We start from the raw sequence: 25,523 nt of genomic DNA, 5'->3' as shown, positions 1-25,523 counted from the left end.
TGTGTCATATCTGCCCATGCGGTACTAATGACACATGTACTAATTACAACCTCTATTGTGCTATTAATAAAGTCTATTTGTTCATATTATCATTAAATATAATTTTAGCGATATTTTGTTTTGTACACCATTGAAAGTATCTATAGTACAGAAAGATGCAAAAATTGATATAAACTAGAATCAAATTAAGCTGCAATATTATAGCATCATTCAATAATTACGTCCAAACGCGCCAAAAACAAACTTAGTTCCTTTTTTATTATCATTTGATAAATATCCTTTATATTTATACAGTACTCAGAACAGTTTATTCAATGTAAAAATTCAGTTTTATTACCACTCAAGAAGTCGTTTTTTTATTATATTTTTCTTTTGTTTTGTGTTGTGAAAGAGACAAAGGTATAACAAGTTCGTTAAGTTCTAGTGCTACTCCTATATACTTAGCAATTTAATAGATTTTTAAATGCTCTTATGCACATAGATAAGTTTTTTTTAAATATATATTATAATAATATATGCATAGTTATAATTTTATTTGTTACGAAACTTACGAAGAGATACTGAAGACGTCACATACTTTAGCTTTCAGGAGATTCGTGTTCAAACGTTACATTAAGACAACAGTAACGATACATTAATAAACTTTCAAAAGACGTTTCTGTTAAAGACCACTTAAGTAATTTTTAATATTTTATATTACTTTAACGACTCTCTATTTATTCTCTACTTCTCTTTATTTAAATAAATATCTCTAATTAAATAATAATAAGTATATTTTTATACTAAATTTAGAGGTAAACTTATGGCTTCCGATTATGAATAGCTGATAAACTGGTTACAGATAATGTAACGACAAGTTCACCGTTTCCTGAGGCGACGCCGTATTCCCCCTGCTCGCCTCTCCGGCCAGGCGACGTCGATTTCCAGACAGTGGACCTGATCGCGGTGTACCGACTGGACCAGCCTGACACTACCGGAGTTACCTTAGTTCAGGGCTCCCAGGACTTGCAAAGGGCATATAGAATCGGCGATGGTGCGAATCTTACCTTACCATTAAAGTAAGTATTTACTTGGTAAAGACTAATTATCTTTTTCATAATTATGACACTTTATAGAGCATTGGCTGCTTGGTGATTAAGATTTGTGATTTTTTTTATTTATCGGAATCAGGTGTTACCTTGCGGAAGTCCATCCTAAGTAAGAAAAGGACTAATATTTAGCCACTTCCGCACATGCAGTAGTAGTCGTGCAACAAAGTGCACCGCCCGCCAGCCCGCTGATAAATGCGTATGCGGCAAACAATGCGAATCACACAACTGCCACCGCCAAATCACTCAACACGTGTTGCACGACTACTACTGCCTGTGGGGAAGTGGCTAAATATTGGTCCTTTTCTTACTTAAGATTTGTGTTAAACGATCGAAAGTTTTTTTTTAATTTACATAAAATTCATGTACATAAATCTCAATTTCGAAAAGACCGGTTGAAAACGGTCTGCGTCCAGCGTTTGTTGTAGAGCTTTATAACGTCTGTTCACTTTGCGGGTCGACGTCTTACGATCCATGGTCTTCACTCAAGAACCAAAGCCCCAGCGATCATCTTTTCAGTGCGTTATGTATTCTATCTACTGCCGGCATCTCTCCATCAGCTCGGCCACGTCTGTTATAAAACTTAGTGGTTTTTAAAAATGACTATCGGAATGTTGAACTGACTGACTATGAAGCTGTGAAAATTGTTGTCAGAAATTTTCTTGAAACGTTAACTATTTCCGAAATTCTGTAAAGCAAAATATTGTACGTCTCGCTATCGGCTTAACAACATAACAAAGCCTAAGAAAGATTATAGGCATAATGAGTTAGTAATTACGGCACCTTGTAAAAATTACGAGTTATCAAACAGCGCTTATCAAACTGTGAGCTTGTCTAAATTATTTTCAGAAAAGTATTTCCCAACGGGTGGCCTGAACACTTCAGTGTGGTGGGGACATTCAACGCGCATGGACATCAAAGGCCTTGGAGCCTGATCCGAGCTCGATCTCAGCACCTTCTGTTCTCTCTCACCCTTTTGCCGAATGTGAAGATGCTTGCCGTATATGTGCAGACGTCTAGAGTTGTATTTGATTGTCCTGAGGTAAAAATTAAAAATAAATGAAACAACCTAGGGAGTACTAAAAATATAACGTCATTATATTTACTCATGTAAAAGTAAAGAAAATACTTAAAAAAACTGTTGTTAAAAATTAACTTAATCTCTTAATTGCTAAACAATCAAAACAACATGTTGCCGTTACAGCCTATATCGACCACTGCAAGGCATAGGCCTTTCCCAAAGATATCTATGGGGAAATATATCATAATTAGGCGAGTTGCAGACCGCAGTGTGGAATTATGGTATGCTGCTGCCCATCTTCTGGAAACTTGTTTGTGAGCAGTGGCAGTCTTATATACAAGTTTCCAAAGGATGCGCCGAAGTGTTCTCTGCGTACCATAATACACACTGTGATCACCAACCCACCTTTTAAGCGTTACAATTATACCCCCATAAATACCTCGAGGGAGGCCTTTACCTTGCAGTGGGCTTCTATGGGCTGAAAAGACAATTTTCAGAGATACAAAGTAAATACTAGAGACAATTTTTAAATAACAATGTCAATTTCTTCATACAATTTACAGTTGTTCACACCTGGATGGCACAAGATACATGCAGCTGTAACAGATGACACTGTCTACGTCGCTATTGACTGCAAAGAAGTAAGTAATTATAAAATGCTGTAATTTATGTTAGATATGAATAAAGAAAGAAGAAACAAACTCAATACTCGAAAAAATACTTAAAAAAATTTGATACGTAAAATAAAAATATATAAGATTTAATACGTTACATTCCATACATTACATAGAACGAAACAGGGCATATTTATCATACATACGTTCTGTCTTATTCTTATAAATTAACTATCTGCAGTTGATCTGTATACCACGAATAAATGTTGTTTTTACATCAAAGATTGGGATGTCCTGCATACGATTATAACCATATGCAAAATTTCATATTCAGAATTGAAACAATGTACATTTGATTAATTTATCTGTATTTATTATATTTTTAACAGCTGTTTCCAGAAAAAATAAGAGAACATGACTTCCGAAACGCGACTTCTGTAACTATTGTATCCAATGATAACGGCACACCAACCCCGGTAAGTGAAATCTTGATTAAAATTAGTCACAACTCATTTAGTGTGAAATAATGTAATTTGTAGACATATAAAACAGGTTTTTCGGGACGCATTATTTGTAAGTATATACAGCGATGTTATAGCGGATTTTGAAATATTTAAACTAGTTTTATCATTGCAAAAAGACAATAAACATTCATACGTCGGGTTAAAATTTAAATCGCTATCGGTGTCCATTCGAAATTAGTGTGCCAACTACGGTTAAAAAAAATGTATTTTTTCGTTGTATTTCATAAAAATGACAAATAAAAAGTTTTACTAGGAATATGTTTTGAATTTTATTTAAAAGTTATTTAATCACAGTTATGTCGATATCTGTTTGTTTTTTTAATAGGAATTCAGATGGCAGAGCTTTGAATTCATTTCATTATCATCATCATTACTTCAGCCGTAGTACTACCACTGCTGGACATATGGCCCTGTAGATTTTCAATAGGACAGTTGGAAAGTGGTCTGCCGTTCAGCGTTGTCGACTTAAAGTGAACATACGATCTTAACTAGTCCAGTGTTCATCTCACGGCTTTATATCATACGTTGCGTTTACCTATCCATGGTCATTACTTCAGTTACCTTAAGCCCACTGTCACTTCAACTTGTTAATCCGCTAGACAAGTTAATCAAAACGTAATTTAAAAAAATTGACTGTGCGGACGGAAAATAATGGCATCAAATATCAATTGTAAAATTATCAAAACGATAAACGCTTAACGTTATTTGCTATATAATGTTTAAGTTGCGTTTATAATGATGACAACGATGAATTGATTTAGTGTCTTTATTGTGGAGTTTTTATAACACCTTGAGAAGCAGAGTAGAGTCAAATAAATTAAAGAAACATAACTAACGACCAATAAAAATTCTGTTAAAAGTTGCAGTTGTGATTATATGAATTCTATCCTTATGTTATCTATTTTTATACACTAATTTATTAAAATGCTCAACAATTTTTAACTTAATGAAATAATAAAATCAAATTACAGATAGATCTTCAGTGGTTGTCGTTAAGTTGTAACCGTTACAATCTCACAGAGGATAGTTGCGAGGAAATCGTAAGTATATAACCTTTATAATTACATTCTTATGCTACGCAAGGGCTACAATAACTTACCTAGGGTACAGAAGCAATGGGTAGGTTGTGGAAAGTTCTTAATGCTTGCAAAATGTTTTACATGATGACTTAGTTAGGACAAAACAGAAGAGGATATTAAAAAGGGAATATCATCATTGTAAAGAAGGGACTATACTATCATATTGCTTATGTAAAAAGGGCCATATCTTACATATTTGTAACATAGGTCAAAAATGAAAATTCTCCGAAGAAATATGCTCGCATTCGCTACACGATAACACGTCTAAAATTATTTCTCAAAATTACATATGTTTATTCCATAGAAACATAGATTTCATTGTACTAAACTTTGTACCTAAACTATAAAAAATTTGAAAACTTTAATATACCTCCGTTCATCTTACCGGACCTTCTCAAGAAAAAATCTACAGCAGAATCTTTTGATGAGTTGGCCCGGCACATTGTCCTAAATCTCAAGGCATTTAACGGTTTGTAGCGCTTGGGCAGCGACTTGAAATAAAATAATGTACCAACTAATATATAATTGAGTATTCCAAATTGAATTGTTAATATGTATAAATTTTAGCTGTACCCACAAGAGAAAATTGTGTAAGAAAAATTGTAAAAAATTATAAAACGCTGTCGTGCCTCGCAGCTGGGAGAAGAAAGATCCGTATCAAATAGCGGCAACCCTCTCCCAACTGTCTGCGTTTAGTAAAACCTAAAAAAATATTGTAAACAAAACACTAGCGATACAAATTAGAATTAATTAAAAAAAAACTATTAAAAATTTATGAGTATATATTGTATATTGTATGTCTGTTTGTTATTATTATAGGAACCAGAAGAACTGAAGTCAGTAACGGCTCCGTCAGCAGTAAGTCTCTCTTGTTTTGCTTTCTTGTTCTTCTTCTATTCAGTCGATAGATACCGACTGCAAGGCACAGGTCTGTCTCAACGATCGCCTCGATGACTGGTCTTACGTTGCCCGCATCTAGCGTGTCCCGCGATCTTAACTTTGTCGTCGATTTAATTAGTAGAGGCGTAGTCACACCGCGTCTGGCGGCTCTTAGTCACCATTCGAGAACCATCCGCCTCAAAGGTTATATGATCTATGTGTCCCGTCCACTGCCACTTTAAACTGGCAACCTGGGACCGGCAAGCGCAGTGTGAGACGTTTATTCACATGGTATATTGAGGTTGTCAGAAGGCGCTGGATGCAGGTCGATTGTAACCAGTTTTATAAGAAATCTATGGAAGAGGCTTCGGTCCAGTGGATGGCTTGAAATAATGAAATAAAATTAATTACTTTTTAGCCATGTTAACATCGTTTTATGAGCGGTCCGAATGTTCTGTTACTTAATTTTATTGCAATTGTTATTGCTTTTATATTATATCTTTGGTAAATTATTAGAAAATGTAGTGTAATTGTAATTAATATTTTTTTTACAGTTAATATCTCCAGAGTCGACACCTAATAGAATTCCTATGTTAACATCAGCATGTAACGAATCATGTCCGCCGGTAGGTTGAAATTGCTTTTAATATGTTTTAAAGTAAGTGTTTTAAATTTAATTAATGAAAGACAAAAGAATGTAGAGCTCATCAGACCAACTTTAAATGCAACTAGTTTTAATAAACCTAATGGAAGAGTTGCATTTTTATACACTTCATTTTTAATACCATCATATTATATATTATAACAATGTAAATTTTCGGATTCGATTTTACGCTTCTGTTTATTTTACGCCGCACTTAAATGAACATAATCTTTATTAAAAAATAATAAATTTTTTAATGATTCCTTGAGTTGTATAATTTTTCAGGGTCCCGAGGGACCACCAGGCGCAAAAGGAGAACAAGGACCAAGAGGATACACAGGATTACCGGTACGTTCTCAATTAGATTTTTAAATTATGTTAATTATTCCCCCTTAGTCCCTTTAAAGGAAGAAGGTGAAAGATATATTTACCATCGGGGATCATTTAAGACATAAAAATTTAAAAAAATATAATCAAAATATCTTTTAAGGGAGTTCGTGGTGTGGAAGGCCCTCCTGGTCCGCCCGGATTTAGTGGTCCAAAGGGTGAGAGAGGCCAGCCTGGACCACCAGGAGTACCCGTAAATGTAAGTGTATTTCAAACGTTTTCAAATACAAAACAAACAGTATCACTATATGTATTTATAATAATGATAATCTTTATTTCCAAAGCATCAGAATTGAAATATAAAATATTACTTCACAAATCATTTTACGCTCTTGTTAAGTGAATTAAGTCGAAATAATATTTTGGACAAATGTTCAGACGCTGTTCTAAAATATCATAAAACATTACTGTAAAACAATACTGAAGAAGATTAGGTAAAGATAAATATTTCGGAACAGACAACGAATACCAATGTATATTTAAATAAAAATAAATTAAAAAATTAAACCATATCAATTTTTAGCTACTTGATGATTTTTCTTTTGTGACTTCTTTTGTGTATATTCATAGGATTTCATTATTTTATTTTAATAAAAATAAGATTTCATACAGAAGCAGAAACGCGAAGCGTATACTGTTGGAGGCTACTGGTATTTTTGACGTAAATATATCAATTATGAAGATGTTAATACCAATACCGATTTACAGGGTACTTTTGGCTTTGGGCCACCAGGAGAAACAGGAAAACAGGGCCCAAAAGGTGATAAAGGCGATCCTGGGCAAAAAGGTATTGTGATATATAAATTGTTTAGGACTTTTAAAACTTATTTTTATGTATACCGCTATTAATTTATGTAAAACTGATAGCATATATTTTCATATAAGTTTTGGAAGCTTTTAAATTTTGAGCTGAGTTTTTTACATTTAAGTGTGAAGAGAGACTAAGTTAACATTGAAGACGTAAGGATTGATCAGGTCGCACCCAATTCTCTCATCGATAATACACTGTTTTGTTTAAATCTTAATTCTGGAATTTTTGACTTTCATAGAATTCTACTTACCGATGTAAATTTTGTTTATGTCAACTTTAGAAACTAATTATTTTTAATTGTTATTACTCGAATTACTTTCGGTCATCTTTTGGATTTTACTGATATAGGACTCAAAGCATAATATTTGTATTTAAGAACAATAATTAAAAAAATAGTAATGGCTGATGATACATTTGTATTACATTTATCACAATTTTTTTAATATTTAATACTGTTTATTATACACGTAAGAAAAGAAATACATAGATGAATGAAAAGACAATTTCGTGCAGACAACCACAGTATGACAATAGATAAAAATAATTAGCGGGTAATCGACATGTACATGCAAACATACATACATATATAAGACACATAACCGCACTTATGTTTACATATGTTGATATTTATACTAAATAATAAATACATTGTAATATGTTATTACTAAAACTACAAAAAATCACCAGTTCAGTTTCTGGTCTAACATTCGTTAATTTTTATTTGGGTAATAAAAACGAAGAGTGTTAAAATATTAATTTCATTAATAAAAGAAAAGTTCCCTATTTAAAAAATCTTAATTGCCTTCCAGGAGAACCAGGAGAAGCCGGCCTTGTGGGTTTAGCGGGACTTCCAGGTGCTGATGGTAGAGATGTGAGTTAAAAGTAACAAGTTACCAATGTACTAAATAAAACTAAAATTGGTAAATAAAGAACTTTCACACCTTTTAGTTCTGTTTTTGTATAAAGTATGTTTTGATTCATTACAAGAAGTTATAGTGCCTTATTAGGGATACGCCTAAAATAATTAATTTGGCACTAGATTAAACGTATGAAGTGGTTTATTCGAGCAACGTTTTCGGGTAACGAGTAATTTCTCCGAGATATTCCAGACGCTTAAACGGAAACAGTTTGAGACGTTGAAAGCGATCTTAATTAATCTTTCACATAATTATGAAACTTTGGAGAGCAGTGGTTACAGTTGTGGTTAAATGGGACTTTATATTATAGGCTCTGTGATTCTATTTCCATTATTGATTCTCGCTTACATACAGGATGATAAGTTATAGGGGCAAAAGCTTTAAATGAGTGAATCTAGTTCATTTCTGTCAATTAATATATTGTACACACTGTTCAAAAATCAATGGATACAGACAAAAAATTAATATCGTAATGATATTATAGGAAGAAAAGTGTCTCCATAATTCCCATTACGATGTATTGAAATTAACTATTGTTCATTATCTGTCTCTCCAGATTTTATACTGCCAGATGTTATTGACCAGTCGCATTTTAATAAAAAAATAAATAAATTAATGTGACTTATTTCAAAATCACTTTATTCTGGGTGATTGAAAACAGATGCTTTAAAGCTTTTTGCTGACAAATGAACTGTACATTCACCCCTTTATAACTCTTACACCTATATTTAATCAATTTGTATGTGAATTATATAATAAAGCAAATGCTTAATACTAGTAAAGAAAACTTGCAAAATATTGAAACATAAATCGGCAATAAATGTAAAGAACTGGCAGGCTCTTGTGTTTTAACAATGCAACTATTACATAAAACAATGTTCGACAATCATGTCTACGAGTTTCTTGCAAATTATTTTGCGATTTTTTCATAGCATTTCACGTATTCTGATCGTACGGTAGGATATTATCATATCGAGTAAAATGTTAACCCTTAACTTGGCAGATTTTTTTAAATATTACATTAATATTCATACCACTTGACTTTTAAGACCCAAAGATGCCAACAGAAAAAACTGAACAAGTGTTCGAAAATTAAGAAATTACCTAAACATTCACATACAAATGATTACTTTGCGTTCAAAATTGATGCCACTATTTTTTTTTAATTCTGATGTATCTCTACAGATACATTACCAAGAAAAGGGTTAAAGCTTTATTTATTTGTTATAAATTATCTGGCATTGTAAAAAATATCTTATAATTAATACAGGTTTACATTAGATGTTTATTAATTTTACTATTTACTAAAGAAAGATAGACTAAAAAGATTACTAAAGATAGACGTTCTTTTTAAGGTCGTAGAAAGAGTTAGGGCGCTTCCAACCGGTCCTTATGAAAACGTATGAGAGACATCTATGTCTAGTAGTGGACTTACGATGATTGCCGTTATTCGTATCTAAATTAATTTAGTAACCGATTAAAAGTAAACCGTAATGTATATAATATGTATAAAATAAAAGAATTTTTATTTTTATAACAGGGATTTCCCGGGCCACCTGGTCCCATCGGACCTCGCGGGGAGCCAGGATACCAGGGACCTCCTGGCCCTCCTGCCAATGTTAACACTTCATTGATTTATGGTAAACTAAAAATAAACCACTTTTTTTACTAATGCCAATGTTATCAAATATTACTTAAAATTCACTATTTCATTCAATTATACATATTGTTATCTGTGTAGGATCATTTGTAGAGAGAAGTTGAGTACATCATGAGAAGAATACGTGGTACCCAATATTCTGATGGCGTCAAAGACGAAATTCAAATTCAAAATTGTGATTAATTTCCAAATATCTTTATTCTTCACCTTTTTCTTTTATCCTATAAACGCCCACTGCAAGGCAAAGGTCTCCCTCAGCGACCTTATCCCAGCGACTTCCTGCTATCTTATCTATATTGACGGTTCATCTAGTGCGGGGCCCACTCACGCTGTCTGTCGGCTCGTGATCGCCACTCGAGAACTCACCCGGTTCCATTCGGTTCCGGTTAATAACATTTTAGATGTAGTGAAATTCTTCAATTTATAATTGAAAATTTATAGATATTGAATGGAAACATATTGTGACACCGTACACAGTTGCTCACAATGGAATCAAAAATTTTATGAAGCCTAAAAAATGTTATAGCATGTAAAAGCATTAAAAATTTCGTTAGTAACATCAAAACAAAATATTTTAAAATATCGAAAAATAGTGTTTTTTCCTCTATTATGAATTTATCAAAGATAAATTTATATTTAATGGTAAAAACTGTTTTTACAGCCCATTCGAAGTATTAACAATAAATTTTTCAGGGGCAAAAGGAGAAAGGGGGCCTCCTGGCAGACCCGGTCGTGATGGTGATATGGGCCCTAGGGGTCCACCTGGAGCAGACGGAATTGTCGTAAGTATGATAATATTATGAGAAGTACATTATTTTTTTGATCAACGAAAGATCTAATAAGAAGGCAACATGATCAGAATATATCTATAGCAAAAGTTTTCTATTATTAATTAGTTATAATTAAAGAGTATTAAAATAACCTAGACCGCTTACTCAATTACTGCATTCGTTTCGTTTTTAATCTACAGAAATACGATTGCGTCTCTGCTCTTTGAAACAATTGTCCATCGGCGGGCGGAGAATATTTTGTATTTTATAAACTTTTTATTCCTTGTTTATGTCTAACACTCCTTCCTACTCATCGTCATACTTGACATTCCTTGACTCCAACCATAAAAGAAATCTCAAAGAAATAATATTATTTTGTTGTTACAAATCCGACTTTGATCGTTCATATTTTTTTGTCTAAAACGTTCTTAATTTTGCACATACTTCTCGAAATTAGGGACCCGTACATCAGTAAGCCGTTACATTTTAAAAAAGAAGATTCTAGACTTATTCACAGAAGAATTATCGAAACTATGATCACTTTACTTGTATATTACTTGTAGTATGTGTTTTCGTATATTTTTATGTATGTATATGTGTAATTTATGCACTTATTATGTTTCTATTTAAAAATGTATTTGTTGTTCATATATAGTACATAGTATTAATCTATAACTCTTATTACACACCTGCATGTTTATTTCTGCACCAATTTAGGTTAACAGGTAGAAAATGCCTACTAAAAGTGTAAATATGAAAAAATTATATTTTAAATTTATTAATAAATTTTTTATTTCGTTTAATTTCACGATCAATAATTTGCTTATGACATATATCTTTTAACACATGTTGAAGTCACAAATATGTTATAGAAATTGTAAAAGAAATTGGTTTTCAATTCAGGAATGCCAAATGTTCAATTTCGGAAACGTTATTCATTTCTCATAGATCTAAAATGATTTATCTTATCTCTTCTCCATCTGAAAATTCATCGCTTCATTCAGACGATCAACCCTCCAAGAAAATATCTGATTTAGAGAAAATTCAATATTGACTATCTCATTCGATATTTGCATTGAAATTCTAAATAAGTTTTACATATTTTATTGAAATTCTTACAATTTGTAATATCATCAAAAATGGGAAAAGTGGATCGATTTTGGATATTTGCATGGTGAACTCGTGACACGAACATCTCTTTTCTTCGACATGTCATAAAATATATGCAACTAATTATTAAGAGCCAATGTAGGGCTTTTCGTATTGATTTCCTATCGACAAATTGATATAAAATTTCTCTTTTAAGTTATCTAAATAAAGTAGGCGATTTGTTGATGTTAAAACAATACTGTATTCCCATCTTTCAATAATTAATCAAAGAAAAAGTCGCGATAAATAAAAAATTACCATGCTCCTTAACATCGTGATCTTGAGTAGATCCCTAAACTTCAAATAATTAAGGCTATTCAAATCATTATTTTTTTTAATTTCGTCTATTGGAGGTTTACGGTTGGACATAGGTCTCCCTCATAAATTTGCGATACGACCATTTTTTATGGTTCTAGTTATTGAAGGCCTCGCGTTCTCCCCTATCTCGATTAGGGACAAGGAACTTACAATTTATAAATAATAATTTCACGTTTTTATTTTTATTTCTTTTCTCCTTTTTCAGTCTTCTTAAAGTCATTCATTCGGTCTTCTAACATATTTCACGTGATCTTACATACTCATCCATTTCTAGTTTCCTCCTTTTCATCATCTTTAATCCTTCACCTTACTTCTCAAATATCACAGGTATTGGGTCATCAGGATTCAGTGTGGTGTGTGTAGTGTAAGAAACTCTATTTTTACTAATTAAATCATAAACATCATCAATCAATAAACAGTCGGTATCACATTTGAAAGCGGTCAGCATCCAGCATCTTCCTGCGATTCTAACAAGGTTGTGCGTCCATTTTGTGGGCGGGTATCCTTTGCTGGGCCTGTTAGTCAGTGGTCTCTACTGCGGAACCTTAAGGTTCCAGCGGTCATTAAGGCTACGCAGTCCATATAATAACATAAAATAAGCAAAAACAATAGTAGGGGTCACTTTGATAGCTTACATGGAGTAATACATTTTAATTGATTAACCTTTTTTAAAGGGATTGCCCGGTATACAAGGACTACCAGGTATTCCAGGGTTGAATGGGGAGAGAGGTTTACCCGGATTACAAGGAAATGCAGGAGAAAGAGGACCTGAAGGACCACCGGTAGGTGCCCTATATTCCACCAAACTAATACAATTTTATTTTAGTCTTCTAACGAATTTTAAAAAGCTTGTTTTCGATTACCCCCATAACCATTATTTTGTATTAAGAATATAATTTGAAGTACGTGCAATATTTGACTTCTCAAAACATGATAAATTTTTAAGCATGCTCGGTGCTGTTACCAAATGAAAAAATAATATGTACAAAAAATCCTAAAAAATTTATCACAAACTTGATTTAAAAAATTTTAAAATAGTATTCTAAACAGACTTTCTAGGTACTGTTCAAAGTATAATTCTGGAAAGTTATTTACTTTTAACAATCGTAAATGGATTCGTATTTTTGTATTACTTTCAGGGCCCTGACGGTCCAATGGGACCTCCCGGTCCAGTCGGACCTCCTGGTACTCCTGCTGTGTCATCAGAACTTGTTTCAATACCAGGACCACAAGGTCCACAAGGAGAGAGAGGTCCGGTGAGTTATACTTATCAATAACCAGGTTTTTGGTACTTTCTTTGATAATAGAGATAAAGGTTAGAAGAAAATTTCGCGAATTATAAATTATGCAAATATATAAACAAATTGTACACAAGTGAAAACCTTATGGAGATGTAAAATAAACAGAAATGCATATAAACACGCGCATTTACACGCAAACATATACACGCATGCACCGACGCGCGCGTGCGAATACACACAAACACGCAAGCACCCACACCCGCAGCCGTACATACTTACACTAACTATAACAAAAAAGGTAAGACTTTCATTTATACGTTATTCCTCTATACGCCTTTTTAACACTCTAGCTGCTGTTAAATGAGATTTTACAATGCGTTTATAACGATATATAGATTTCAAGTTTTAAGCTAAAAATATTGTTTGAAACATTGTTGTTATGATTTAAATATTCTATATTTTTATCTTAGAAAGGTGATCCTGGAATCCCTGGTCGACCAGGAAAAGATGGACAAGACGGTATCCCTGGACCGCCCGGTCAAAGAGGCCCTCCCGGATTATCTGGATTTAATAATATTGTTTCACAGGTATTATCGAATATAAAAAAACGACATCATATTTTTAATGAATAGTTTGATGAAGTTTCATAAATATGGTCAAACACAAGCTCTTCAATACATGTGCTAAATTTTGGTGAAAGATATTGAATCGTTGGATTAATCAGATGTATGTTCTCAAGTTAAAACAGAACTAGTGCACAACTGTTGCTGTTGTTTGTATTTTTAAAGTTTCTTTTTCAACTTTTTTACGGCCACTTTAAAGCATAGGCATTGAGGGAACTCAAAGGTCACCACGATGGCTGCTCTTGTGTTGCCCGCATCTAACGATTTCCCGCAACCTTAGCTATGTCGTCGGTTTACCTAGTGGGGGCTTACGCACCTATCTACTTACTAAAGTTTACGTATTACCAAATTGTTGTTTATTTATTGACTAGCTGACCCGGCGAACTTTGTTCCGCCTTAATGGCAATAAATAAGCAGATTGTGTTTTTTTTTTTGGAAAAAATACAAAAAAAATTAAATAACTGCATTAATCATTCATTATTATTTCTGTATTTTAGTACATAGGTTGCTCGTCACTTAAGTACCTTGTGATACACGACATTTTTTGTTTTATTATCAGGCGCAAAAACAAACAACGCAGATGGTCTTCCGACCCGTGAACATGCCACGTATAATTGACCATGTGAAAAACATGAATGTTCTAGATTTAAACCACAAACTTTTAAGGATTGGCCTTGTGATTTGTTGATGGTCATGGCAAATGCAAGACGTATCGGAAATTGAAGTCTTTTAAATTCAAACGGCATATCGGTTGGGATCATCGGGATCCTCGGAATGAGAACTTCCTCACCTTTGAATTTTCCTATCATTATCGTAGCGTAAATTACATTGTTCATCAATTTACTAACCACCAAACGCGTACCGTCGCACAGTTTTGGTTGGTTTATGTTTCGAAGCATGATTACTACGGAGCCAACCTTTAGGCGTAAATTGTGCGGTGGTAAGCCAGGCACGTCCAAAGAGTTTAAAAATTCAATTGGATAGTTGGTGGCTCCATCTTCGTTTGTGACGCAGTCAATAGATTTGAATGAATGCATTGTTCCAATGATCTTATTTTGAATTATGTAGTTCAGGTCATCTACATCTTTATTCTTAGCCGCTAAAATTGCTCGCTCACTCAACCATTCATTATTTTTGTAGTTAGAAATAATATTTGGAAATACATTGTTGATAAGTTCGTCTTTTGATGAGACAAAATTACAGAAATTATTTGGAAATGATATTAATCCGCTCGATTCATCGACAGGTACTTGACCATTACCGATAGTCAGCAATTGCTCCGAGAAATCTTCAGCAGATGTATCATTAAGCAATGTAACTCTCATGTTTGTTGTCAGCTGCAGTTTCTTCACATAGCGCCATAGATTTGACGATTTGAGGCAAGCGTTTATTTCATCGGCAGCCGTAGATCTTGGATTTACTGGCAGGATTTGGCGGAAATCGCCAGACAGAAAAATCATTGCTCCTCCAAAACATCTCGAGTCATTGCGTAAATCTTTTAATGTTCGGTTAAGTGCTTCTAATGCACGTTTATGCGCTATTGTGCATTCGTCCCAGATGATGATTTTCGATGCCGCTAAAACTTTGGCCATTGCTGAGTGTTTTGCAATATTACACGTTGGTTCTTCAATAGTTTGAAGATTTAACGGTTATTTGAATGCTGAATGAGCCGTACGGCATCCTTCTAACAATGTGGCTGCTATTCCAGAAGAAGCAACTGCAACCGCTATGTTAGATCTCGCCCGAACAGTTGCTAAAACTAATGACATAAGAAATGTCTTGCCAGTTCCACCAGGGGCATCTAGGAAATATAAACCACCATTTTCATCAGCTATTGTCTTCATTAAAGTATCATAAACTTCCTTTTGTTGGTAATTTAACAGGGGTACATTCCTTTGAACTACTAAATCTAATGATCTCCTGGTGATCATATTCACGTTCCCGTTCCAATTCTCGATTAAATGCGTCATTCATTTCACGATTTGGCGCTGGCATTCCTAACCTGATTAATAAATTACCGCACATGAGGTAACACATATCTTCGATCAAGAGTAAAGCACGATTATGTATCTCCTCATTCATCTCAATATCGTGATTTCTGGAACTGACACGACTTTGATGTAAAATATCTTCTGACATACTATCCTTGTATTTGTGCCACAGGTTACATGGGTTTGATGGAAAACATGTCGAAATTATGATAGCGAATAATGTGCGTATCTGACTTGGAGATGCAGAGATAATGGCTTCAGCGATTGTCGTATTCCAATGGGTATCGTTTTCTAATAAGTTCAATTCTTCACATGCAGCACGATATGTTGGGAATATTACACCATTAACAGTTCGTAGTGTGTCAAATGAAGTTGGCCCACGCACATTTACCAGCAACAACCGCAAATAGAAACATTCATCATTCTTTGGATGAACTGTATACATACGACCAAGAGCATCAGTAGAACGCACATCTGGATACCCAGGAACCGCATCACCTTGCTTCCGTCTTTGAAAATTCTTGGATGAAACATTCCAAGTACAATAACGTGGCATCTCCGAGTAAAGCAAAGTTCGTGCAAACTGATTGCTTTGGCAGATTGCAAAAAAACTGGTCAATGTAGTTGCTGGAGGTGTTTCAGCACGTTGCGTAGCATTCGAAGCCGTGAAATATACTCGTTGACCATTCTCCAGATGCACCGCCAAATGTATAACAGTAGGATGACGTTCGTGAATTGGAAATGCGAATATACGCCAAATCGCTTCGTTACAGTTCACATAACGACCAACTTGATAGCGTGAAATTTCATCGTTGGTATTTGAGGATTGCAATCCAAAAACCGCCATATCACTGCCTTTCGTGACATTTTTGCAAATATATTTTATGGACTTAACTGAATTGCAGTATTTAACGTTGCAATGTGTCTTGAACGTTTTAGAAATAAGTGGCGAATATGGAACAATCCAACTGTTGTCGACAACGAAATCCATTCTTTTCACTTTCGTTGTGACAGTTCGACCGTTGTCATCTGGTGATCGACGCCGATACAGCGGATACCCATCGTTGCCAGTGACAGTCTCCGCCGTTAATTTCCGTGGATATCTTTTAGAGCACTTTCCATCGACCATGCAAGGTGATTGGGGATTGATGGCACCACACGGTCTATGAATCATATTAGTAGTAACAACATCATGTAGGTCTGGATCGACTTCATGGTCAGGAATCTCGGCACATATGATATTATCTATTTGGTCAGGCTGAATTCTTTCCACTGACCAAATAAGAATGGCGGCAGGCCTCGCTTTTGCCATTCGATTGAATACATCCAGCATCGAGTATCTCCAAAGACGCGTTGTTTAACAATAAAGTTCATCAGGGACCGATTTTTTTGCCAGAATATACGTGCTGTGATGTCGTGTCTATCATTTGATGTTTGTCCGGGAAGCAGCAATTGAGTAATTTCTATCCATTTTGGATTACAGGTAAAAGTAATAAAGAGATCTGGCCGGCCGTAATGACGAACATACGTCATTGCATCTTGTGCATATTCATGCATATGACGTGGGCTACCAATGTACGTCGCCGGCAGAATAGTTAATCGACCATTATTAGCTGCATTTCCTTCAGTACTTACAGCATCACGTAAATGGATGTACTCCTCAGAACGCAGTTTGGCTTGGTTCAACCTAATAAATGTTAAACGTTCCGTTTTTATTTTTACATACATGTCAACGCAATACTGCTGAAACAATCGACGAAACCGCAGCAAATAGTTGTCAGCATTTTGACGAATCATCAAACGATATGCATAATAATTCATTGAGCTTGAGCTGATTCTTTGTAGTTTCTTCACCTGAAATTCAAAATTTGATAATTAACCATTTCAAAGACAAATAATACAGACATTAACCATTATTAAGATACTGATATTTTACCATTCAATGGATTTATCATTTTAATATTAAAATAATATCCATCTTCTCCTTGCCAAATCATCAGTGGGTATTGCAATGCGTCATATGATCGATGAGTTTCAGATATTTGTTGCAGTTGCCCAGTATCGCGACGTGTAAGCACAATATCGCGTTTTTCCAATTGTTCACCAACAATCAGGATAGCAACTTCGTCTACTGTTGGAGCATTAAATGTGCGTTCGTGTGTTCCAGATGGTCGTTGATCTGTTTACCTGCTATCTTGCTGCAATCGTATCGAAACGCTGCTCGATTCAAATCAGCTAAATATCTTGTTCTGCGTCGCACATTATCTATTTGTTGCCTTCTGTTGTTCGCTCGTCGATTCTGCATTGCCAACCGAGCTGTTTCACGGGCTGCTTCACTTTGCTCTCGTGATTGAGAAGCACGAAGTCGAGCCATACTATCGCGGCGCTGTTCACGTGCAATTTCTTGTTTTTCTTCAGTCCTTACATTTGCAGTATTTTGTATTCTTCTTGCATTACGGCTTTGTCGGGAAAGATTCGATCGTCTTGGTCGCGGCACTATTAATTAAACTTCACTTCACTTCAATCCACTTGTTAATTATTTACGTCAATACATAGCTGTCATTTTACGTCAATTACATTGCTGTCATTTGCGTTTTGTTATTCCAAGTCTGATTCTTTTTTGTTATACCACGTTTTATAGTGACTGACGTTTCAAGTCAAGTCACACGGGAACGCTGTCGAACGGGATAAAAAGTATCCTATGTCCATCTCCTGGCTCTAAGCTACCTCCCTACCAATTTTTAGCCGAATTTGTTCTGCCGTTCTTGAGTTATAAGTGGTGTAACTAACACGACTTTCTTTTATATATATAGATATACTAAGTAAAGCTGGTCAGAAGCAGTTATAACAATTAAAAATTCTTATGCACCTGTTTAATTAAGGTGTGTACAATATTAATAACATAAATAAGTAAAAAAAGTAGTGTGCTATCCAATTTATACAAATTTTTACAAATTAACCACATATTACAAAACCAAAAAAATTCTCTAACTATATCTAACAAATGTGTCAAAGCTTGCTTTCGGAACTGGCAAAGCAATACACCATAGATGTCGAGACATGGCGACTTAGCGTTGAAATAATCGTATGTTTTGCATGTGAGAAACCATATAAAATATACGCTATTGCTCTTCACGTCTTGTCGATTAATGTGTTAAAATATTTTTTTCTCTTCCAGTCTGACTCTCTTAGTGAGACAGAAGTAAGAAACATTTGCGAGGATCTGATCAGAGGTAATATTTCTTGTGTAACAATGGAATAAGTTGTTTTTTTTTTAAAATTAAGTCTTAATTTACTTGCTTCCGGACGAAATAACCTCAAAAAGTATTGTCAACTTGAATAGCGGTGGCTCAGCGACAGAGGACTAATATTTTCGATTATAGATCGCGGGTTCGATTCCCGAGATACAATATTATGTAATTTACACTTGGTGCTTTAATTAGATAGGATTGCTATTGCTAACAAACAAGTTTTAAGAGGATGAGCAGCAGCGCCCTCTGCGTAGCATACACTGTGATAGCGAAGCTACCTACCAAGTGTGGCGACTATGGTATATCCCCCTAGTTAAATTTTCGGGAGAGGCAGTGGGTCTATAAGCTGAAAAGACGATGTCAACTTTGCCGATATCACTAACGTAATTTTGGTGATTACAATAAACTTTCAATACAGTACAAATTCAAAGAATCTTAAAAAAGTCTGAAGTTCAAGCTTATTTTTCTGCCAAGCATAAACCTTACTCAAAGATCGCAATGATTTCCAGTTTTAAGCTGCCTGTATCCAGTGACTTCCAGCGACCTTCACTGTCTATCCTCTAAAAATATATTTTTTTATAAGTATCACGCGAATTTACAATAGAGTTACGCTGACACGTATTTCTATGAAAAAAAAAAACTTGTTCAAATTATTAAGTTAAATCAGACTATACCTAATTTTAAGTTTAAAATTTTTGATAGCGACTTATTATTGAAAGAACATGTACCTCTAGTTTATTTTATATTGCTGTTGCCCCTTAATATCTGTTTATTCAAGTATATGTTTTTATACATAACTTTTTATGGTAGATATAAAAGAAAAGTATATAGTACATATTTTATTTGTAATATTTTTATGTTTTTGTACATAAACATTTTTGATTATTTGTTTATTACAATATATGTACTTATAAATATAAATAAATTTGAATTACAGAAAAAAATGCATTAGATATTTATTATGTAATACTACTCAAATATAAGCAGTAAGCCGAACCTCGATTATTTGCTTTATGTGTGCATCTTTTCTATGTTAGCCATTTTATTGAAACGGCATATTTGTAGATTCCTCTACGGGACGCTTTTTAAGACGGATTTAAACCAAATATTCGACCAAGACACGTTTTAACATTAACATGTTCTTATAACGTAATGCGTATAAAAAACTCAATAATTATTTATTGATTCATTGTACTATTAATAAATTAATTACTATGTACTTAATTTATAATTTATTTTATTAATGTGATTATACTGAACTGCTGTATGTCATCATTAATAATAAAAATTGATCGTGATCTGTCTCTTGGTATCGCAAAAATAAAGCTAGCACAACGTACAACATACATTCAAAGGGTGGACAGAAGACCATGTTAAGATTGTTAGAAGACGCTGGTTGCTGCCTACTTCCAAGTTGTTTTATAGAAAATTTATGAGGGTGTACTATGTCCAACAGTGGAGGTACTGTAGCTGAAATGAAAATGACGATGAACGTTATTACAAGTCGATAAGTATAATATTTACTCGTAACGAAAAGCTGAAATTTTAAATGTTCTTTTTCAAGTTCGTTTGAAAGAACTAGCGGAGAGTCTCAAAGTGCCACCCACACCTGTAAGCGCCGGTAGAAGAGGGCCTCCCGGTAGAGCAGGAGCGCCTGGGTTGCCAGGTTAGTATTTATTTTTATTCAACTCGAATTCCGATTAATCGTAAAGAATTTTCTAATAACATAATGGACTTAAAATATCTGAAGCCACGTGAGGAGAAAAAATTATAAAATAATCCATTTAAACTGATCTTATTATAAATGGTTCACCAACCTTATTACTGATTAATTACCTAATCTGAGGGAGTTATGTAATTGTAAATTAAAAGTGTGTAGTTGATATTGAGAACCTACTTACCGCAGAGTTTATATTCAGTAATTTCTTTTATAAAGTTAAAGTGAAATTATTCTTTACGCATTTCTTTCATTAACAACTTTTCTATTTTACGCGAAAATGTTGCTTGTCGTAACAAAAGTCTTAATAATATTATGTATTTAGGTTTACCCGGGGAAGCCGGTATACAAGGACCTCCTGGTTATCCAGGTAGTACAGGCGAACCAGGACGAGTAGGAGAACCAGGCCCTCGTGGAGAGAAAGGCGATAAAGGCGAGAGAGGACCGGAAGGGATAGGAGTTCCAGGACCAGAAGGTCCAAGAGGTTTACAAGGTACGTCTGTTCAAGGGTTGTCAGTTGTAAAGACTTCATATGCTACGCGCATATTGAGCGACATTCCTATCTGAGGATCCCACTCACTCTCTCCCCCGAAATGTTCGTTCATGCGACTTCCTAATTATGGATCTTAAGTAAAGTAATAACACGACAAAAGTTCGGTTTAAAACGGTTGAGAAAGAAGGTTTAGTTAATAACACTTAGCTACTTTTAGCCCGGTGCAGCTCCTATAGCCACAACAGGCAAATGTTGACCATTTGCTACAGTGAAAGATATTACAAATCGAGGAAAGAAACGTTCTTGTCTACTTTCGCATCAAGAATGTACTTTGAATAAAGTCGGATAAATATTTTCATGTAAAACGTTACATATGTCACTGAGCCAGAGATTCCTCGAGAGATGTTTCCGTAAAAATTAGTATTCTGACGGTTGTTTCGCAATACATTTTTAATAACACATTATTTATGCGCTTTGATTTAAAATCTTCAATGAAATTTAGTGATAAACACATGATAAATGCAAGAAATAAAAATAAACTCTTAATGCCTAAATTACGTCTTCAAAAAATAGACAAGTCCTTCATGGGTCCTGCGTGTGCGCATGTGTATTAAAATTCCACAAGATATTCCATTCCATATGATACATATTATAAGACCTTCCTTTTCTACTTTAAAAATATAAAAATGTAAGTAAATAATTAAATAAATCTCATTATAGCATACAAGAGTTTTACTAGTGTACTTAATACATAAAAAAATGATAAATTTTGTTTAAAAGAGCAATTTGAGGTGACTTTCTGGCCAGCTCTTTTTTAAAGAACAGCGTTCCGAGCCGTCGGTGGCTTACTTCTTAAAATATTAAAACAATCCTTGATTTAAAAGCGCAGGTAGTAAAAGTATTTAGATTATTTTTATTTAAATAGCATAAAGTGTTTTTTTTATTTTGTAGGACCTTTTGGACCCCCAGGCCCCGATGGAAGAACTGGACAACGGGGCGATCCTGGAAGTCCAGGTAATTCATGCCAAAATTTGTTTTAGATAAACCGACTTAAACGAATAATGGAAAAACTATGACAACAAAAACTTGATTGTTTTGAGTTTACAGTGCATGTTCAGAATTTAAATTTTCGACCTCCTTCGAACTTTTCAAACAGCATGAACATTATAACGATTTGATATAAATATAATGAAACAAGAATATTGTATAATACTGTCAAAATTATTAAAAGATCGAAATATTATTGAGTAATTAAATATTGTTCGAATTTATTTAGAGAAAAAGATAAATATATTGATAAAGAAATTTAAAAGTTACAGTACTGGAAGCTAGTATGGAAATATTTCTCCAAAAAAAAAACATAGTTTTATGGTTGTTGCGTGTATGTAGTTGTGGTAATAATATTTTTGTTTCACCCCATAAACGGCCTTCCCCAAAGACATCTATAGGGATATAAGGATATAATCTTTCTCTAATTTCTTTACCTTGTTACACATATACTAATTAATAATAGTATTAGATACACATAAAAACGTCTTCTATATATATAAAAATAAATAGTTGTCTATCTTTACTCGATAGATCCAAGAATCATACAACCAATCGCCTTGAAAATTTTGTGAATTATTAGATATATCCTAAGTGTTTGAAAAATTGTTTTTTTTTTACCAATAAGTGTTTGCGTTATCAAAACTGCCCATTTGTTCGGAGTTTTAATTAGATGCATAACACAGCAAAGCGTGAAAAAAATATATCAAAAGAGAAAAAAGAATAGGAAAAGTTGTCGAAGTAAAAATTGTGACAATATGTAAACTACTTATATATGTAGCGTGAACGAGGCACTAGAAGCAAAGAAAATAAAAAAGCCTGTTATAAATGTTTTTTAAGCTTGGTTATCTTAGTAACACCTTTGGACGCAGCTATCGCAGTCTTTTAATATAAACTCTCCTACATTTTATAATAAATTTGGAATGTTGTTCAAACAAATACTAGGTAACCTAGAGTAGCTTAGGAATTGATTGCTCAAAACACTGGACTGAGTTTATTGCAGGCTCTTTCACACAAATCATGACATGATTGGATCTCACGTAGGTTTAAATAGAAAGATATCGGTATAGGGAAGGGCGATTTAATACTGGTTTCTTGAAATCCTGTGAAATAGTATCAGGTAGCGGCCAGGGCTGGGTTCAACTAGTGCATCACCCCTAGAGCTTCGCGTTTTTAGGCGGAATCTACCTACTTGGACAGCAGTGTAAATCCGGTAAAAAAATCTACTTCTCAATCATGTACTCTTATCAGAGTGGTCGTGGCCAATATCGTCAGTCGTTTCTGGTGCCTACACTGCTTTCACTAAGAGACGCCGTGTAGCTCTGTTTTTGCCATGTGAGGGCCTTTAGGACAAAAAATGTTTTTATCAAATTGAGCTTTTCTGGTACTTTTAATTGCTGTATATTGCTGTAAAGGGATAATAATTAAGTAATCCAAAGTGTAAAATAAAGGAAGTAAAATAATAATCTAACAATTTCAATTCAAATTGTTCCCACAGGTGCAGTCGGCCCGAGAGGAGTTCCAGGATCCAGGGGAACGTGCGATTGTCCCGTCGCCTCCTATTATTCCTATTCGCCAATTGGAAATTTCAAGGGACCATAATAACTATGCTGTGCTAATAAATTCTGTTCAACTTAAATGCATTTTTTTTGTAATACCTTTTTTATCCTTCATCAAGTTTTAGACGGCCTGTACCGTAATAAATAAATGTTGCGACCTCTAAACATATTTTAAAAAGATGTTCTACATAAGTTATCCTCCGGAATATAAGATAATTATAACATAAAATTTGATGAAAATAAAACTTTAGAAATTTCCCTCGTCTTTAAAAGTTTTTTACTTTTTTTTGTTTTTCCTAAGAAGCTGTAATTGCTGTGTATTCTTTTTATACATTCAATTGTCTTTTTTTGTTTTTAATATTATTTAGTGGATAACGGTTCTGATTGTGTAAATATTAAATGTCTACTTCTGTTAGACTAGCTTTATCTTATTTTACAATCGTTTATTATCTCAAAGAAATTAAATGCGGTCCTGTTGTGCAAATTATAACGTAGATCGATAAAAATATATTTTTTATAATATAATGCAAAATTAGTGCATATTTTCTATTAAAAATATTTTTCAAAACATATCGCATATCTTTAATTTTTTGATTTATCTGGCATATTCGTGAGCACTGCATGCCCCTCTCCTTGGACTTGAACCTACGACCTTATGTTGAAGTATTTAAGATGGACGTTTTACTCTAGGTAGAGCTATTTTATGATGCAGGCTACGTGTATTTTTTTTTTATCAATGTCTTTATTTTTAATCACGTATAATTAAATCTTTAGTTATAAATATTTTAATTTTCAATACTAAAAGCGTCCTAATCATGTGTTTATCTTAAGTAAGAAAAGGACCAATATTTAGCCACTTTCCGCCAGCCCGCTAATAAATGCGCTTGCGGCAAACAATGCGAATTACACAACTGCCACCGTTAAATCACTCAACACGTGTTTCACCCCTCCACGGGGCATCTTCAGGAGTTATGTTACACCGATTAGTGCCAAACACAGAGTGCTGTGCACTAATCGGTGCACAGCACTGCATGTGCGGAATTGGCTAAATATTGGTCCTTTCCTTACTTAGAATGGACTTCCGCAAAATAATGCCCGATTCCATTAAATATGTGTTTATCTTGTATTAACATTTTGACATCGTCACCATTTTTCTCCTTAGGAGGTCCATCCCAGAACTCAGGCCTCCTCCGTAGATTCCTAATAGGACCGGTTGAATATTGCTTGCACCCAACCTCTTCCTATAACATGAACAATGTCATCTGCATGATACGCTAACCCATCTGAGGTTATTCCTTCTGAACTTTAAGATCCTAGTGACCATTTGTCTAGTGGCCAAAACACTACCACTTTCAACTTGCTATCTCGCTAGGCTACGTCGGTTACATACTATGTCTACGGGTTACAATATTTATTTATTAATGCGTTATGCATTAGGGTCAGTAAAATATTAAATAGAGAATGTTTCTTTACATTTTAAAAATAAACGAAGCTTGAAACGCGTTAGCAAGGATTAGTTCCGACGACACATTGATAAAGTATCGCCTTCAAACAAGTAAACTCCTCGCCTCACGGATAATCTGTTGAAAGCTGCTTAGAACTTGTAGAGAGCGAGATGTGGGCGGAATTAAATCTAATCCGTTGAAGAGTTTCCTCTCTGGATTCTTCTTATTTTATATGCTAGGTATTAGAATGTAAGGTTTTTAATGCATTAAGCTTAGTACAGACAAGGATTAATGGG

The 25,523-nt window shown here is 34.1% G+C and overlaps 1 protein-coding gene across 1 annotated transcript in view; it reads left to right on the top strand.

Annotated features, from left to right (window-relative positions):
• The window catches only part of LOC137925676 (collagen alpha-1(IX) chain-like), a 32,613-nt gene extending 8,776 nt beyond the window's left edge, over positions 1 to 23,837 (top strand). The window contains exons 3-23 of the mRNA XM_068769148.1: positions 842 to 1,058; positions 1,938 to 2,130; positions 2,673 to 2,750; positions 3,113 to 3,199; positions 4,219 to 4,287; positions 5,146 to 5,184; positions 5,760 to 5,831; positions 6,134 to 6,196; positions 6,339 to 6,434; positions 6,944 to 7,022; positions 7,856 to 7,917; positions 9,504 to 9,603; positions 10,317 to 10,405; positions 12,535 to 12,642; positions 13,000 to 13,116; positions 13,572 to 13,688; positions 18,894 to 18,948; positions 20,531 to 20,632; positions 21,009 to 21,176; positions 22,128 to 22,190; positions 23,722 to 23,837. Coding sequence (XP_068625249.1) covers positions 842 to 1,058; positions 1,938 to 2,130; positions 2,673 to 2,750; positions 3,113 to 3,199; positions 4,219 to 4,287; positions 5,146 to 5,184; positions 5,760 to 5,831; positions 6,134 to 6,196; positions 6,339 to 6,434; positions 6,944 to 7,022; positions 7,856 to 7,917; positions 9,504 to 9,603; positions 10,317 to 10,405; positions 12,535 to 12,642; positions 13,000 to 13,116; positions 13,572 to 13,688; positions 18,894 to 18,948; positions 20,531 to 20,632; positions 21,009 to 21,176; positions 22,128 to 22,190; positions 23,722 to 23,825 — 2,078 coding nt within the window. The 3' untranslated portion in view covers positions 23,826 to 23,837. The remainder of the gene's footprint in view (positions 1 to 841; positions 1,059 to 1,937; positions 2,131 to 2,672; positions 2,751 to 3,112; positions 3,200 to 4,218; positions 4,288 to 5,145; positions 5,185 to 5,759; positions 5,832 to 6,133; positions 6,197 to 6,338; positions 6,435 to 6,943; positions 7,023 to 7,855; positions 7,918 to 9,503; positions 9,604 to 10,316; positions 10,406 to 12,534; positions 12,643 to 12,999; positions 13,117 to 13,571; positions 13,689 to 18,893; positions 18,949 to 20,530; positions 20,633 to 21,008; positions 21,177 to 22,127; positions 22,191 to 23,721) is intronic.
• The last annotated feature ends 1,686 nt before the right edge of the window (positions 23,838 to 25,523 follow it).

Source organism: Battus philenor, unplaced genomic scaffold (assembly GCF_028537555.1).
Source record: "Battus philenor isolate CCGP_79_NKW_IND1 unplaced genomic scaffold, ilBatPhil1.0.hap1 SCAF_27, whole genome shotgun sequence".
NCBI classification, from domain to species: domain Eukaryota; kingdom Metazoa; phylum Arthropoda; class Insecta; order Lepidoptera; family Papilionidae; genus Battus; species Battus philenor.
This window is presented reverse-complemented; position numbering and strand designations above follow the sequence as displayed.